Source organism: Watersipora subatra, chromosome 2 (genome assembly GCF_963576615.1).
Source record: "Watersipora subatra chromosome 2, tzWatSuba1.1, whole genome shotgun sequence".
Classification (NCBI taxonomy): domain Eukaryota; kingdom Metazoa; phylum Bryozoa; class Gymnolaemata; order Cheilostomatida; family Watersiporidae; genus Watersipora; species Watersipora subatra.
The window spans coordinates 38,677,722-38,694,678 of record NC_088709.1 but is presented as its reverse complement, the minus strand read 5'-3'; the positions used below and the strand labels follow the sequence as shown (position 1 = coordinate 38,694,678).

General features: G+C 36.8%; 1 protein-coding gene across 1 annotated transcript in view; it reads left to right on the top strand.

Annotated features, from left to right (window-relative positions):
* The window catches only part of LOC137388906 (elongation factor-like GTPase 1), a 57,803-nt gene that overhangs the window by 15,578 nt on the left and 25,268 nt on the right, over positions 1-16,957 (top strand). The window contains exons 2-10 of the mRNA XM_068075391.1: positions 5,257-5,362; positions 6,755-6,822; positions 7,075-7,159; positions 7,883-8,016; positions 8,843-9,046; positions 9,530-9,684; positions 9,849-9,972; positions 10,793-10,875; positions 15,611-15,747. Coding sequence (XP_067931492.1) covers positions 5,272-5,362; positions 6,755-6,822; positions 7,075-7,159; positions 7,883-8,016; positions 8,843-9,046; positions 9,530-9,684; positions 9,849-9,972; positions 10,793-10,875; positions 15,611-15,747 — 1,081 coding nt within the window. The 5' untranslated portion in view covers positions 5,257-5,271. The remainder of the gene's footprint in view (positions 1-5,256; positions 5,363-6,754; positions 6,823-7,074; positions 7,160-7,882; positions 8,017-8,842; positions 9,047-9,529; positions 9,685-9,848; positions 9,973-10,792; positions 10,876-15,610; positions 15,748-16,957) is intronic.

The window sequence follows — 16,957 nt, the reverse complement described above, 5'->3', positions numbered from 1 at the left end:
AAGAAAATTCAACACTGATGTACAGTATGTATGGATGCGGAATAATTGTGTAAAACATATCTTCTCCCTAATCCCATATAACAGCGCCAGCCTTTCTTTTATTCAAACTACTGTATAAGCAAATGAAGTCAAGCACTCTGGCTGAGCAGTACCACAAGTTAGTAAAATAATGTAAGTAAACTGACAATAAATATAGTTGACGGTCTCTTGTAGATCGACTTGTTTCTATAAAAATTACTCCAATTGTGCATTAGAGCATTCAAGTTCAGCACGTCTTCAGGGCTTTGAATTTTATGGATGATTAAAAATCAGAAGAAAAAATAACATTTTTTATAGACATTTCCTCTAGTATGTTCACTTCTGTGTAGGCCTCCTGCTGTTCTATTGCTATAATTATAGTTGGTTGGCTCTGGCAGATAACTAAGGCCTGGTTTTCAAAATTCTTAATTTGTGATGATAAATATTCTTCAATTGTTGCCACTCGGGATCGCTGTTGGGCCGCTAATGGTGTCAAGTCTGCAGTCTCCTTTGTCATTGCTAAAGTACCATCACTCTAAATTTATCTCTGAGTGTGATGTTCTAAGGATAGTGTTCAGGACATTGTCTATTTTTATGGCATTCATATCTCTTTAGATTTGTAGAAGTGTGAGGATGGTGATCGTTAACTGAATTATGCTGCATTCAAATAGAAGTTTTTTTTTTTGTAAGAATCATGACTGGAAATGTCATGGTTTTCGTTAAGTTGGTTTGCAATGAAAATACTGATTCTGATACACAGAAGTGAAATAGTTCATGTGGTTCAGTAATGATGCTAGGAATTCATTTTGTCAAAAATCTGCAAACTCCGCTATCATTATATCAGTCTTTGAAACTAAAAAGGCAATGCTAAGTAGAAAGCATCCATCACTTCCACCAAAATTGAACGCACAGAAAATTGCACTTGCTTGAAAATACTGTATTTATTTCAAGTAGCCGCAAGCTGAGCTTTATTCCTGAGATTAATAATGCAGCTCAACTGGAAAATTTTAAGCCTATCATATATTAACTGATTGAACTTTATATAATTATAGAGTTAACATGTAACATTATATGAGCTTTTAAAGTGCCCTTCAATATGGCACAGCCAAAGCATAATAATGTAATCTAAGCATATCAAACCAAGATTGGGCACTTCACCCTGAAAGAACATATTTGTATAGTGAAGCAATAGAAGGATACATCGGTCAATTCTCCAAAATGAACGATGATTATCTTTAGAATTGACTATGCTGCAGCACCAAAGAAATGTATGCTGAGGTGGCTAAACAAGGTTTTAGTATTTTACTATCGTTTGAGATTGTTTTTGATGTTTGAGCCTTTGAGGTGATCTGACTGCTAGGATGTTTGAACCTTTGAGGTGATCTGACTGCTAGGATGTTTGAGCCTTTGAGGTGATCTGACTGCTAGGATGTTTGAGCCTTTGAGGTGATCTGACTGCCAGGATGTTTGAGCCTTAGAGGTGATCTGACTGCTAGGATGTTTGAGCCTTTGAGTTGATCTGACTGCTAGGAGGTTTGAGCCTTTGAGGTGATCTGACTGCCAGGATGTTTGAGCCTTTGAGGTGATCTGACTGCTAGGATGTTTGAGCCTTTGAGGTGATCTGACTGCTAGGATGTTTCAAGATCAAAATCGACAAAACTTTATCCTGATTAAAACACTCGAAATAAATAGAAACACCTGCAAAATGATGTCACTAGTTGCGCGGCTGCCTGTCTCCATCGTTATTGCAACTAGTACAATCAGCAGTCCCGTGCACCATGAGAGATTGTCATGAGTAATCAGTATGTGCGTGATTAACTTTTTTGTTACCAAATTACTTTTTTCGCTATTCAATTCTTTACCAGGACATAATTACGTATTTGGTAAAACCTAATATTTTACAGAGGCGCGTATATATCATCATAACTTTTGAACTACACGACCTATAAAAAATAATTTTGTACCAATTTAATGATGAAGTTTTACATCAGCTGATGCCATGAAAAATACCACAAATGCGTTGTAGAATGAGGACGAACACTCTTTCGGTCATTTTCTAAAATACTGTGAGCATGTCTGAGTCGGACGATTTATCAATATTTTTACAGTTAGTAGCTTACGGCATTATTATTACTGATAAAATAGAAATAATCACTCTCAGTAGTACTATTGTTCAATAAAAATCACCCAAGTGCATCAATCTAAAATTGGTAAAAGTTCGTAGCTGTAATGCATCTAGCATGACTGGTCATTGCTAACAATAAATTGCGATAAAAAATAAAAGGTTTTTGCAAAGTGAAACTACTCTGCTGATGAGTTGTAAACCTATTTTCTATCGGCTAAACGCATGCGAATAATTGTTTCCTTCCGTTTAAGTACAGATACAACAGAGTAATTTATTAACTACTCACTAATCAGAAACGATTTGTACGAAGCCTGTTAAAGCCGCATCATATGGCTCTTGTTAACGCTTGCATAACAAGCGTTTCTGTATGGCCAAGAGCCGCATCATGGCTCGTGACCATACAGAAACGCTTTGTTTAGGCTATGCGGCTCGTAAAGGTAAAGAGTTAATGCATGAAGCGTTAAGGTGACTGAGTGGTGTTGTGGTAGCATGCTTGCTTATGAATCTGATGCCTCAGGTTCGATTGCAAAGTCAGGAAATATTTTTTTCTTAACGCTCTTACAGTGGCTTCAAACAAACACTGCGCTTAATATAATAAAGATTGGCTATTGCTTGTTCACGCTGCAGCATTACGCGTCTCTATTCTGTCAGCCTCTGCCAAAGCGCAACTATAAATGTCATAATAGCACATTTGCTTGAATCTGAGTGATCCAAGAAAGGATCTCATTAAAATCATTTTATCTCTAGACTGGGTAGGTCTACAAAGACAAAAATTACATCAATTTGAAGCTTGGTATCTTAGCTTTGTATTTTTTCATTTGCATAACTTCAATGATGTAAATTCACCTTTTATGTGCTGTGTCTCCATGACTTAATGTTGTAGCATATGATCATTACCGGCATCATTGGTACTATCGCTGAACAACCCTAACTCTTTTGCTACCAAATTCATTTCTTTACCGGGACATAATTACATATTCGTCAAAACATAATATCTGATTAGGGCACAAATAAGTTGTCATAACTTTTTGATTACATGGTCTATAAAAAAATGTTTTGATACCAAATTAATCAGTGTAAACTTTTACATCAGCTGATGCCATAAAAATGCCACAGGTGTTTTGCAGAATGAGCTCGGACACTTTTGACCATTTTTGCTACAGTTGTGAGCCTGTTCTAGTCAGATGATTTATCAATATTACTAGCGCCTACAGAATTATTACTACTGCTAAAAATAATCACTTTCTCTAGTTCTATTGTTCAATACAAATCATCCAAAGTCCATAGATCTAAAGTTGGAGAAACCTTTGTAGCTGTAATGCATCTGATACGACTGACCATTGCTAAGAAGAAACAGTAATAAAAAATAAAAGTTTTCACAAAGTGAAACTAAGCTCAGGATGGGATGTAAACATAATTTCTATTTGCTCAAAGCATGCAGACATTTGTTTCCTTTCATTTATGTACAGACACGATAGGCCAATCAATTAACTACTCTCTAGCAAGAAAAATGTTTTATGCAGCCTATTAAAGCTGCACCATGCGGCTCTTGCCCATACACAAATGCTTTGTCGAGCCTCACTACGCAGCTCATGGTAACAAGAAAAGAGTTTGCTTATGAAAAGTCTTGAAAGCTTCCTATGTATACGACTTTTTACGCATAGAAACATTGTTCGCAAAGGTACACAATAGTATTAGAAACTGTTTATCGCAATTTCAGCTAAAAGACTCTTTACACAAGCCGAAGCTGTTTATTAAAAAGGGTTTTGGTGAACCCATCTCGCTAGGGGCTGAAGACTCAAATCTGTAACATGAATAATAAAGAAGATTTAAATTGTAGAGCAGTTTTATGCCAACATTTGCTACTAACTAGGATAAACTCTGGTCTGCCTAAACTAAAGTGTCTGAAGAGAATTTATGATTTACTCTGCAACCTTTGTACCATGATAGGAACCTTTGTCCATGTAAATCCATATTGTCCAGAACCATTGCTGACATCCTTCATTTAATAGTAGTGGTCGTATGCACCGCTTTTGTATTTGCTCATGTGTTTGGCTGACTCACAGTGCCCCGTTACTTTTATGTGCATTAGTGTGAAAGGAAAACTTGCACAGCTCTATTAGGCTAAAATTTGGTCGGTAGAAACCTCTTGCATGAAAGAGGTGCTCTTCGTGCAGTTTAAACCAAGCATCCTGCAGTAGCCTTCTTCAAACTCCTCCTCTAGACTGCTTTATAATTACATACATTTAATTTTAGTTGTTGTAAAGATAGCATTGCGAACCATAATGCACAACCATTGACCTAACTTATTTTCCATATATATATATAAACCTCAGTGTTTGTCATTTGCCAACCGTATGTCCGGTTATAGAGATAAAGTTATAGAATCAAAAAACTTGCTTCGCACTGGATTTGAACTCGGAACCTCCACATCTGCAGAAAGGCGCGCTATCCCATAGGCCATACATTGCTATACAATGGAATAATTGTATACAACATACTTATTACACCTGCCAATCTTTACTAGCGATTGGTTAAAACATTCATGCTTCAGCTAACTAACCTAATTTACTAGAACAAAAATTTTACTAAGAGAAAAATTCATGGCCTGACTTCCCCAAAATGCTATAAATATAACTATGTACATGTATATATAGCATAAACTTAATTAAACTTATAGCACACACAGAAATAAACTAACACCTTCATTTCAAAGTTGTATATGTTGATTAAAAATAAATTTTCTGTGCAAAAACCTTTTTTTATTTGTGCAACACCGGGCATTTACCTAGTTACAAATATAATTAACATCGCTTAACTACACAAACTTTCATAAAATCATGATCAGAAAATCAGTATTAGTGATGTTTGTGTCTAACATAATATCATTTGTAACAGTTTCTAACCCATTCACACATTTTTATTTTAGCATCCATTGATTATGGCCAGTCAAGTGCAGTGCGTAAAATGAAATCAAATTATTTTTTATTTATAAATATGATCTGTCACTATTTTTTTGATTTTAAGGCTGTTCACAGGCAGCAAGACAATTTACATAGATCATATTCAACTGAATTACTGATATTAAACATATCTTCTGTCATATATTTTAGAGCATTTTCACAAGAATGAAGGCAGTGCCAGCAGATTTGCTTACCAAGTTGCAGAAGAGAGGGCAACACATAAGGAACATATGTATCCTGGCCCACGTGGATCATGGTATCATTTATGCAGTCCCAACTTAATATTCCTTCTGACCAATCTAACCTATGGAAGTAGTAGTGTTTGCATTCCGTATTTTGTATGCCAAAGATGTCTATTCTGTTCTGTACTACGCAGCCCCTCACATCTCATTGACTCAGCTATGTTGGTGATGGTGTTAGTCTTTAGTTATGAACGTTTCATTTTACCATTCTGTCTGCTTTTTGAAGCTCTTCAGAAGTAATCGTAAATTCTTTTTAGAATGGGTGTTCTTGTACGGCCAGATCTCGTCATACGAGCTTAATGCAGTCTGTCATGGAGCTTATATGTCAATTCTCTCGTATCTCAAATCATTTTTTCTATACAAAATACCTAAATACAAATTAATTCATTCTTAACCTCTGAAAAACCACCTATAACAGGGTTTTATGATGAAAAAATGGGTTTTTCCTACTTACGCTACTTTTTACCTACCTACTACCTACGCTTACAAATTAAAAGCTACATATACGGTCGTTATGATCTGCAATAAAATGTGACATTATTCTGTATGGAGTTCTTACCTGGGAGACAGATGGTAGTGGTTAACAGCGATGTGAGAGACTTGTAGCATTGCGTTTGGTGCGCTACAAACAGCTTGTAGCATGCGTTTGACACAACAAACTTTAAATTTAACTTACGTGAATTTAACTTACTATTCACACACTTAGAAATAAGTTTTAGTCTTACACTAAACTTAATTTTAATTTCGTTTTCATTTTAATTTTGTTATTATCTTTTTCCTTTTTTCCTTTTTGACTCACTTTCACTTCACCTTCACATTCGACATAAAAGACCGAATGATGCTGTTTTCATAAACGACCTCTCTCGTACACTGCCACCGTTCTGCCACCATACGACCGCATCGCTACCCGTCTCATGCTCGCATCTCAAAATTGTCTCGTATGTAAAGGCAAAAGTTTGCTTGTGGTTTTCTTCGTATTTCAAATTTCTCATATGTTGGAACACTTGTATGTGGAGGTGTGACTATAGGCAAAATGTGTTTTATGCTCAGCAACATGGCCATATCTCAACGCATGTTGACATATTACATTGTGCATCCGTTGTGCATTCCTGTCTGGTGATTATATTCTTCATCTAAGTTTTGAAATGCTTAGAGAGAGCTTCTTGCCACCAATTTTGTTACACTTGAACAGCTAGTAGGTAGGAAATAGGTACAATTGTATGTTTATAGCTTAAAATGTGCACACTCAGATGCATCCATTCTGTTTCGTTAAGTCAAGTTAACTCATAACTTAACTTGACTTAACGAAACAGAGTTGTTAAGTCAAGTTAACTCGTATCTTAACTTGAGTTAACGAAACATAGAGTTGTTAAGTTAACTTATAATCTTCTCTTATGTCTTTTCAGGTAAAACAACTCTTGCTGATAATCTGGTTGCTAGCAACGGGATTATCTCTCACAAAATGGCGGGAAAGGTGAGGGTATTCCGCGCATGTTTCTGAGTAGCGTATCAAGTTAGTTAGTAATAGTGTATGATATTTATCTATAATATGTTAGTGTATGATGCTTGTTAGCGTCAGTGTTAGTGTCGGGTGTTAGTGAAGTTCAATGTCTGGCTTGGTAATTAAAAACATCCTTTCTGCCATAATCTTCTTAAAATTAATTTTGTTTGGCAAGTTGGCTCTCTCAATATATTTATTCTATCATGCTTGTCGGTTTCATTTTAGCTGCGATATATGGACGATTCCGAAGAGGAACAGTTGCGTGGTATTACAATGAAATCGAGCGCGATTTCCCTCTGCTTTGCCGATGGTTAGTAACATAATTGATCAACTATAAAATTATTTAGTTTCTACTTTTTTGTTCAAACTTTAAGTTTAGATCTTAAGGCAATCTCTGCATCTATTCTTGACTGTTTGCTCAGCTAAACTTAAAATTTGCCCATTTTCAAGCTTGTTGTCCATGACAAAAAGGACCATTGATGCGCAAGTGTTTGATAGACAAACGTTTCACAGTTTTCATTCCTTTCTATTATTATTCACGTAGTTTTGATTTTGTCTTTTTTATTTTTTGCGAACAAACTGTAATAATCAGAAACTCATGGTGATGTATTTCCTTTAAACCCCCCACTAGTTTTAGTACCATAACAATGCCTGAAATTTTCACCAGGTATTGAAGATTAAAATGAATCTGCTTGGAAGTTCCTTTCTAGTAAACTAGACACCAAGTTTTATCATATTGTAATATCGTAGCAACTGAACAAGCTTTATGTGTCATATTTAATTTGTTACGGATCAAATATAAGTGAGGAATATAATATTAATAATAATATAATATTATACCCACGATTTGTACAGATTGTATTGCATATTTCTTGTGAATAGTGCGAGCAAACAACCCTTAAACTTTAGCTTATGCGTTCTATATCACCAGGTGGGTATCACGTTATTATAAAGGATAGGCTTAGCAAATTGTTCTGCAGTATTTTGATAATGTATCAGCGTTTATCCAATTCTCACCTTGGACTGCTTGCAGATAATGAGCATTACTTGATCAACCTGATTGACTCACCTGGACACATTGACTTCGCGAGTGAGGTCTCCACAGCTGTACGCCTCTGTGATGCTGCTATCATTGTAGTAGATGCTGTTGAAGGCATCTCACCACAGGTCACTATATTCTGCATTTTCTCTCATATTTTAATGATTCCTGTCTCATATTACCACTTATTGTTGTGACTTTCATCTGTATTTCAAGTCTGCTGCCATTTTTGAACAGTTCTCAGCTCTTCGAAAAGCCGCAGCATTTTATTTTCAAACCTTCCCATATCCTGATGGACTTGAGTTCTCATCTAACTATATCTTATGCAAGATACTCCCATTTGTTGGGGGTCAAAGAACATCGTTTCATAGTATGGATCAAGCTATCTTTGAAATGTTTTCTGGCCTTTCTGTTTCTCTATACTAAAGTCCATGGTCTTTCATCCAGATCACGTGACCTGTCCATCTCAGTCTGTTCTTGCATCCAGATAACGTGACCTGTCCATCTCGATTTGTTCTTGATTAAGAGTGTCTCTATGCTAGGAATTCCTCATTGGCGTCGGATCTTGTATCACTGATTATTTGATCTATGTTACAGTGCTGTTGGATTAATTTGGAAATCCATATATTTTGATGCTGATCCACTTAGTATTTCGGTTATTCGTAGGCTTATCTAGTGTAAAAGAGCTTCCACCATCTCTTGTTTTTAGCTTCACTAAAAATAGTTGAAGTCAGTCCAATTTGTTCTATGTTCTGCTGCATAGGCAGGATCATAACATGAGTCAATTCGCTATTAAGTTTGCTCTTAAATCAGCCTCTAAAAAAGTTGATTATGTTTGTAGTTTATAAAATTCTTATGCCACGAATCTGTTGAAAAATAGCTCTACAAATGTGATACGAACCAACTGTTTATATACCATCTCTACTGTGAGAAATACCTTTTATATATTGGCAGACTCATGCTGTGCTGAGGCAGGCATGGATAGAGAACCTCCAGCCTGTGCTCTTCTTTAACAAGATGGACAGACTGATTACTGAGCTGCAACTGACCTCAAAGGAATGTTATCTCCACTTGCAACAGCTGCTCGAACAAGTCAATGCTATTATGGCTCAGCTCATATCCAGCGACATCCTCAAGAAGTCTGCGAGGCGTACTCAGGTTAGCTCTATGGTCTCTCCTATTCACTCGGCCTTACATTAGCTCTATGGTCTCTAATATCCACTCGGCCTCATGTTGTTTTGGTTATTGCTGACATGTAATGGCAGCTTCTCTGTCCATCTTGTGCATCGAACAGGGTACGCAAATAAGACGTAAACAGTATGTAAATGGCATGTGCGTGGTATGTAAACGATATGTAAATGTCATGAAAACAGTAGGTACTCGGTATGTAAATGACGTGTATGCTGTATGCAAATGTTATATAGACAATATGTAAACGGTATGTAAGCGGTATGTAAACGGCATGTAAATGGTATGTAAACGGTATGTAAACTATATGTAAACGGTATGTAAACGGTATGTAGACAGTATGTAAACAGTGTAATATTCAACCATCGGAGTTCTGTGTTTCATTGCCAATTGTAATTTGTTTTTGTAAACTGCTGTTCAGTCAAACTGCAGCATTAGTTTAATTCCTCATAGAAGGATGTGGAGGAAGGAAAAGGGGAAGCTGTGGAAGATATATACGATTGGGACTCAGGCTTACATGCAGATGAAAATGATGATTCTCACCTGTATTTCTCCCCTGTGATGGGCAATGTTGTCTTTGGTAGTGCCATCGATGGCTGGGGTTTTGGGTATGTATAGCTTATACTTACTGTCTATAGAGTTGTACTACACGGATATAACTACTGCTCGTTTCAAACAGTCGAAGACACAGCTGTGTCTCTCGCAAGAGTTTTAGGTTAGCTTTCACAGGTTCAAGTTTTGATAGATAATTTCAGCACATTTATTATTTTAGAATAAAAGATTTTGCCAAGATTTATTCACAGAAGCTTGGACTCAACAAGAAGGTTCTTGCGAAGACATTATGGGGAGATTATTACTTTAGCAACAAAAACAAAAAAGTTTTAATTGGAGCTCAAGTAAGCATTACCTTGAGGACTCGAGAGTGTACCAGTTAAACTTGGAGAGTGTAGCGGGTAAACTTGGAGAATGTACCGGTTAAACTTAGAGAATGTAGCGGACAAACTTGGAGAATGTAGCGAGTAAACTTGGAGAATGTAGCGAGTAAACTTGGAGAATGTTGCGGGTAAACTTGGAGAATGTAGCGGGTAAACTTGGAGAATGTAGCTGGTAAACTTGGAGAGTGTAGCGGGTAAACTTGGAGAATGTAGCGGGTAAACTTGGAGAATGTAGCTGGTAAACTTGGAGAGTGTAGCGGGTAAACTTGGAGAATGTAGCGGACAAACTTGGAGAATGTAGCGAGTAAACTTGAAGAATGTAGCGGGTAAACTTGGAGAATGTAGCGAGTAAACTTGGAGAATGTAGCGAGTAAACTTGAAGAATGTAGCGGGTAAACTTGGAGAATGTAGCGGGTAAACTTGGAGAATGTAGCGAGTAAACTTGGAGAATGTAGCGGGTAAACTTGGAGAATGTAGCGAGTAAACTTGGAGAATGTAGCGGGTAAACTTGGAGAATGTAGCTGGTAAACTTGGAGAATGTAGCGGGTAAACTTGGAGAATGTAGCGGGTAAACTTGGAGAATGTAGCTGGTAAACTTGGAGAGTGTAGCGGGTAAACTTGGAGAATGTAGCGAGTAAACTTGGAGAATGTAACGATAAACTTGGAGAATGTAGCGAGTAAACTTGGAGAATGTAGCGAGTAGACTTAGAGAATGTAGAGAAGCTTCCAGAATTGTTCATTACGCTTGCGTACACTTAGTGCCGTACTTCTGCTCTTTCAGAATGCCGGCAAGAAGCCATTGTTTGTACAGATGGTCTTAGACAACATTTGGAAGATGTACGAAGCGGCAACGCAGACTCCCAGGTTTGTTGGCTGAAGAAATAGTGTGGTTAAAGAATAGAGAAAGCATAATTTTATTATGCTTTATTATTTATCTTGAGGTGTTGACTGATGTTCTAAAAAAAGAATCAAGGAGATTGACCAACCAGAAGCTGAGATACAGCCAGCCAAACACAGGTCTACCAAAAAACATAAGTGTTTTGGTAATCATCAATATATGACGTATGAAATCGACTTGTGTGCCATTGGTCAATTAAGCCAACTAATACGCTTTCCTATAACAATCACGGCGTTTTAATTTGTGTAATCTCTAGAAGTATAGAACAATCAAATTGGGCCTAACAATCATTGCTCTGAGAATTCCGAACCAGTCCCTCTGACGTGTAGATTAGTTTTAGCATAAAATAATTACACGCATCTATTATTTTGCAACATTTCGCTATCTTGCTAGTTCAGCTCAGTTTTGTTGTTCTCCTACTTAGCTTCCCTATTCAGACTCGTCTTTAGCGTTGTTCAGATTTTTTTAACTATAGCTAATAAATGGAATCAATTAAATCAATCATCAATCTCGGTTATCAATTGGAATTTTCTACAAATTATATTAGTTACATCATTTATTCTATACGCAGTTATATTATTATTTTGTATAATATGCATTATGATTATTATATTAATCATAAAAAAATAATCATAGATAAGATAATAGATCAATAAAAAAATCAAATCAAAAGTTATCGTTTTCTTTTCTTACAGCAAGAGCAGCACGGTCAAGTTAGTCTTATTAAGATTATGGCTGTAGTGAACTTACAGTCTGTTAATAGTGACAATAATCATGAAAATCAACTGAATGCTGCAGTAGATACACAGTAGAAAAATGATGAATGAACAAAAAGTCACATTCCCATTTCTTATTCTAAACAAACTGCAACTCGCACATGTCGCATATAGACTATACACGCGCCGTTCGTTGAACAGATGATCCTTGGAGCATATCCGTGGAGATCGAGTTAAAATTTGAAGCACAATAGTCAAAATCTGCTCTTCTGCTTCGAAAAATCATGGTGAGGGGTTGTGGGCAAATGCCTTTATCACACAATGCTTGGTTCATTTTTCTGAGAAACCAGAGCTAGTCTGTAAATTAATTACTATCGCGAGAAGCGTTTCACATCTCGCAGCCAAAACAATCATTATACGTAACGGCGGTAAGGGTGCGCAACTCCAGCACATGACCATTAAGTCGATTTCATACGTCACAGTTCTCGGGATTTTCGAAGGGTTTTCCTTTGATTCTTTATTAGGTAGACCTGTGTTTGGCTGGCTATAACTCAGCTTCTAGTGGGTCAATCTCCTTGATTCTTTTTTTAGAACATCAGTCAACACCTCAAGATAACTAATAAAGCATAATGATATTATGCTTTCTCTATTCTTTAAGAGTATTTCTCAGGAATGAACTGCTTCACTTATGACTAACATAGCCATGCCAACTTTATTTGTTGGAGTTCATGCCAACTAAAATAAAAAGAAGTTTATTTCTTTTTAATAAACAGGAATCTAAATCTTGCTACGATAGTGGCAAGGAATATTGATTTACGTGCTGTAATCATTCCCGGCATATCTGTATTGCCTCAGCGATGCCATTGATTTACGGTGCACTTAGTTGACAAATAATCGCTGAGAGGAGAATGCCGACATATGAACAAATGGCGTTACAGTGTGATCCTGCCTTTAACTAATCACAATCTATTTATGGACTAATTATTGCCTTGTAGCAGTCAATAACAACTGCGTGCAATGATATAGCGAAACAAGCGAGAGACATGACCAATGTTTTCATCCGTAAGCTGGATAGTAGAGCTAACTAAAGAGGTTGGCTGAATCGAGTGAATTCAGTTTAGTGTTTGCCTGCTTCTCGATAACGCAACCTCAATTCACCTGGTATATGATCAAGTTCACTATGTCGATGATTGTAAAATCTGCATCTCACACAGGTATCGCCAGTCTGTCCTCTCTTTCTCTCTCGAGTGAACCAAGTCTTTTGCTACCATAAAGGTTTATTTTTCACTCTCTTAAGAGTTGTCTGCCAACTCACTGACATCACTTAACTTGCTCAGATATATATTCAGAGCAGCCATGGCCTAGTGGTTTGGAATGCTTGACCTACAAACAACAGGTCGTGCTTCCATTTCCAGAAAAGGCAACTGGTGGTAACAGAAGTGACGTTCAACCTTCAATTGCTTTCTACAACTGGGTATATCTCCTGTTGTCGAGGCTTTCTTGCCACTGGACTCAGATATGTCCAGCCAAGATCACAAGGCCATTGTTCGTACAACAATGTCTTTAAAGACATGCACAACCTCTGCTTGCAGTAAGCTAAGCAGGCATCACACTAGATTTTCAAGGGATGCTCACACATATATTCAGATAGATTTATCACACATATATTCAGATAGATTTATCACACATATATTCAGATAGATTTAACACACATATATTCAGATAGATCTTTCACACATATATTCAGATAGATTTATCACACATATATTCAGATAGATTTATCACACATATATTCAGATAGATATATCACACATATATTCAGATAGATTTAGCACACATTTATTCAGATAGATTTATCACACATATATTCAGATAGATTTATCACACATATATTCAGATAGATTTATCACACATATATTCAGATAGATTTATCACACATATATTCAGGTAGATTTATTACTTGTATGTTCAGTTATTCTTTTGGACTCTGATTGACATCAAATTTTCGGGATCTTTTTTGTTTTCTACCTTGACATTGACCCCATCTAAAGAGGCTGATAATTCAAAGTGCGCTAGAAGTGCCAACATCCAATCTCCCTACTACCTAAACTCACACACAGACTCCTTCACCTGATACACTCTAGCTTTATTGAATAGCTGAGCAATTCAGCCATCAGTTTTATATGAATGTCGTAAACATAAGGTAGGTGTGTGACCAACTCATCTGTGTATTATCACTAAACATAAGGTAGGTGTGTGACCAACTCATCTGTGTATTATCAGTAAACATAAGGCAGGCATGCGACCAACTCATCTGTGTGTTATCAGTAAACATAAGGCAGGTATGTGACCAACTCATCTGTGTGTTATCAGTAAACATAAGGCAGATATGTGACCAACTCATCTGTGTGTGGTTAGTAAACATAAGGTAGGTGTGTGACCAACTCATCTATGTATTATCAGTAAACATAAGGTAGGTGTGTGACCAACTCATCTGTGTGTTAACAGTAAACATAAGGCAGGCATGTGACCAACTCATATGTGTATTATCAGTAAACATGAGGCAGGTATGTGACCAACTCATCTGTGTATTATCAGTAAACATAAGGTAGGTGTGTGACCAACTCATCTGTGTGTTAACAGTAAACATAAGGCAGGCATGTGACCAACTCATATGTGTATTATCAGTAAACATGAGGCAGGTATGTGACCAACTCATCTGTGTATTATCAGTAAACATAAGGTAGGTGTGTGACCAACTCATCTGTGTGTTAACAGTAAACATAAGGCAGGCATGTGACCAACTCAAATGTGTATTATCAGTAAACATGAGGCAGGTGTGTGACCAACTCATCTGTGTATTATCAGTAAACATAAGGTAGGTATGTGACCAACTCATCTGTGTATTATCAGTAAACATAAGGCAGGTATGTGATCAACTCATCTGTGTATTATCAGTAAACATAAGGCAGGTATGTGACCAACTCATCTGTGTATTATCAGTAAAAATAAGGTAGGTATGTGACCAACTCATCTATGTATTATTAGTAAACATAAGGTAGGTGTGTGACCAACTCATCTGTGTGTTATCAGTAAACATAAGGTAGGTGTGTGACCAACTCATCTGTGTATTATCAGTAAACATAAGGCAGGCATGTGACCAACTCATCTGTGTGTTTGTAAACAATGAGGCACAGGAGTACACATAGCTCACTAGCTAGTCACCTATTTTTTTGGTACATAAAAATGGTGCACTCAGTTAATTATAAAGGTACACTCAACTACCAGGGTACATACATAGAGTTAATTATAATGGTGCACTCAACTACTAAGGTACATACATAGAGTTAATTATAATGGTGCACTCAACTACCAGGGTACATACATAGAGTTAATTATAATGGTGCACTCAACTACCAGGGTACATACATAGAGTTAATTATAATGGTGCACTCAACTACCAGGGCACATACATAGAGTTAATTATAATGGTGCACTCAACTACCATGGTACATATATAGAGTTAATTATAATGGTGCACTCAACTACCAGAGTACATACATAGAGTTAATTATGATGGTGCACTCAACTACCAGAGTACATACATAGAGTTAATTATAATGGTGCACTCAACTACTAAGGTACATACATAGAGTTAATTATAATGGTGCACTTAACTACCAGGGTACATACATAGAGTTAATTATAATGGTGCACTCAACTACCAGGGTACATGCATAGAGTTAATTATATTAAATGAACTCCTTGTTTTGGTTTATAAAAACAGCTTTTTCAACTGCTCACTTTGGAGTCCATGTAAATTGATTCATCATATACATCTATGGTCTTGCGTTATAACAATCTTTTATTTTGTTAGATTTTTAATGCATCGGATTTAGCTCTGTCATGTCATAACCAACAACTCTCGCCAATTAAAGTTTGTGTAGTTGTCCTCTCTTGGCACCGGTAAGGATCTCTGTTGCAGGGACCTGGCTCAATTAGAGAAAGTGACAGCTGCTCTTAGCATTAAGGTCTCACGGAGAGACTTGCAGAGCTCTGACAGCAAGCATGTTGTTAAAGCCATTATGTCTCAGTGGCTGCCAGTAAGCAAAGCTACGTTGGGTAAGCCTTTCAAACACTGTTTCCATTATGTGGACGATGCAGATGATGCAGAGTTGGAGTTGTGCACACATTGAGTTACTGCGCGTTAAGTGTTTCAATGTACATGCAGATGTTGTAAATTAACGTGGGCGCTTTGTTAACAAAGACCAGAATTTCTCCATTTGAGGTCATAGCAGCAATTTTGAAACTGCTCAAATCAAAAAATAAGAACTACTGAAATGTGGAATAATGTTTAAAATGGAATAGCTTGCAAGGCATTTTCTTGCACATCATTTGCGAGTGCTGTTTCCATCTTTGGCAAGCATGCAACACTTGATAAGCATTCCTCAGTAACAAGACAGGCTGGACTTGAGGGTTTTTGCCGTTTCAATATTATTGATGACACAAACTTCGGATTAGTCGCATCACGGATATATATATATATAGTGATTGTCTTCAACACTCTTTCTGAAGGAGATGAAGCAACTGTGTCAATAACAGCGAGTCAAATTTGTCTATTTCCAGAACAACCAGGATTGCTATTAGTTTTAAGGCCTGGCCACACAGACCGACGAAATGCTTAACCGATGCGTAACGTATAGATAGACATAGATAAACCGACACTACTAAGTGATGTATCACCATGACATATAGATAAACCGACACTACTAAGTGATGTATCACCATGACATATAGATAAACCGACACTACTAAGTGATGTATCACGTATATGGATGACATATAGATAAACCAATGAGAATTGGTCTCAATCGTGTGAAGGCCATGATGTCTTTGCTGGATTTTTCACTTATGTTTTGGAAGTGCAGTCAATATATTTATTATTACTAATTTGTGATACGAATAGCATTTGTGCCGCTTTCATTACTCAACGACTCTACCTTTACACTGAAACAGCCAAGTACAAAAATACTGTGGCTATATGTCATGAATCAAATACTGAGGCTATATGTCATGAATCAAATACTGAGGCTATATGTCATGAATCAAATACTGAGGCTATGTGTCATGAATCAAATACTGAGGCTATATGTCATGAATCAAATACTGAGGCTATATGTCATGAATCAAATACTGAGGCTATATGTCATGAATCAAATACTGAGGCTATATGTCATGAATCAAATACTGAGGCTATATGTCATGAATCAAATACTGTGAGGCTATATGTCATGAATCAAATACTGAGGCTATATGTCATGAATCAAACAAT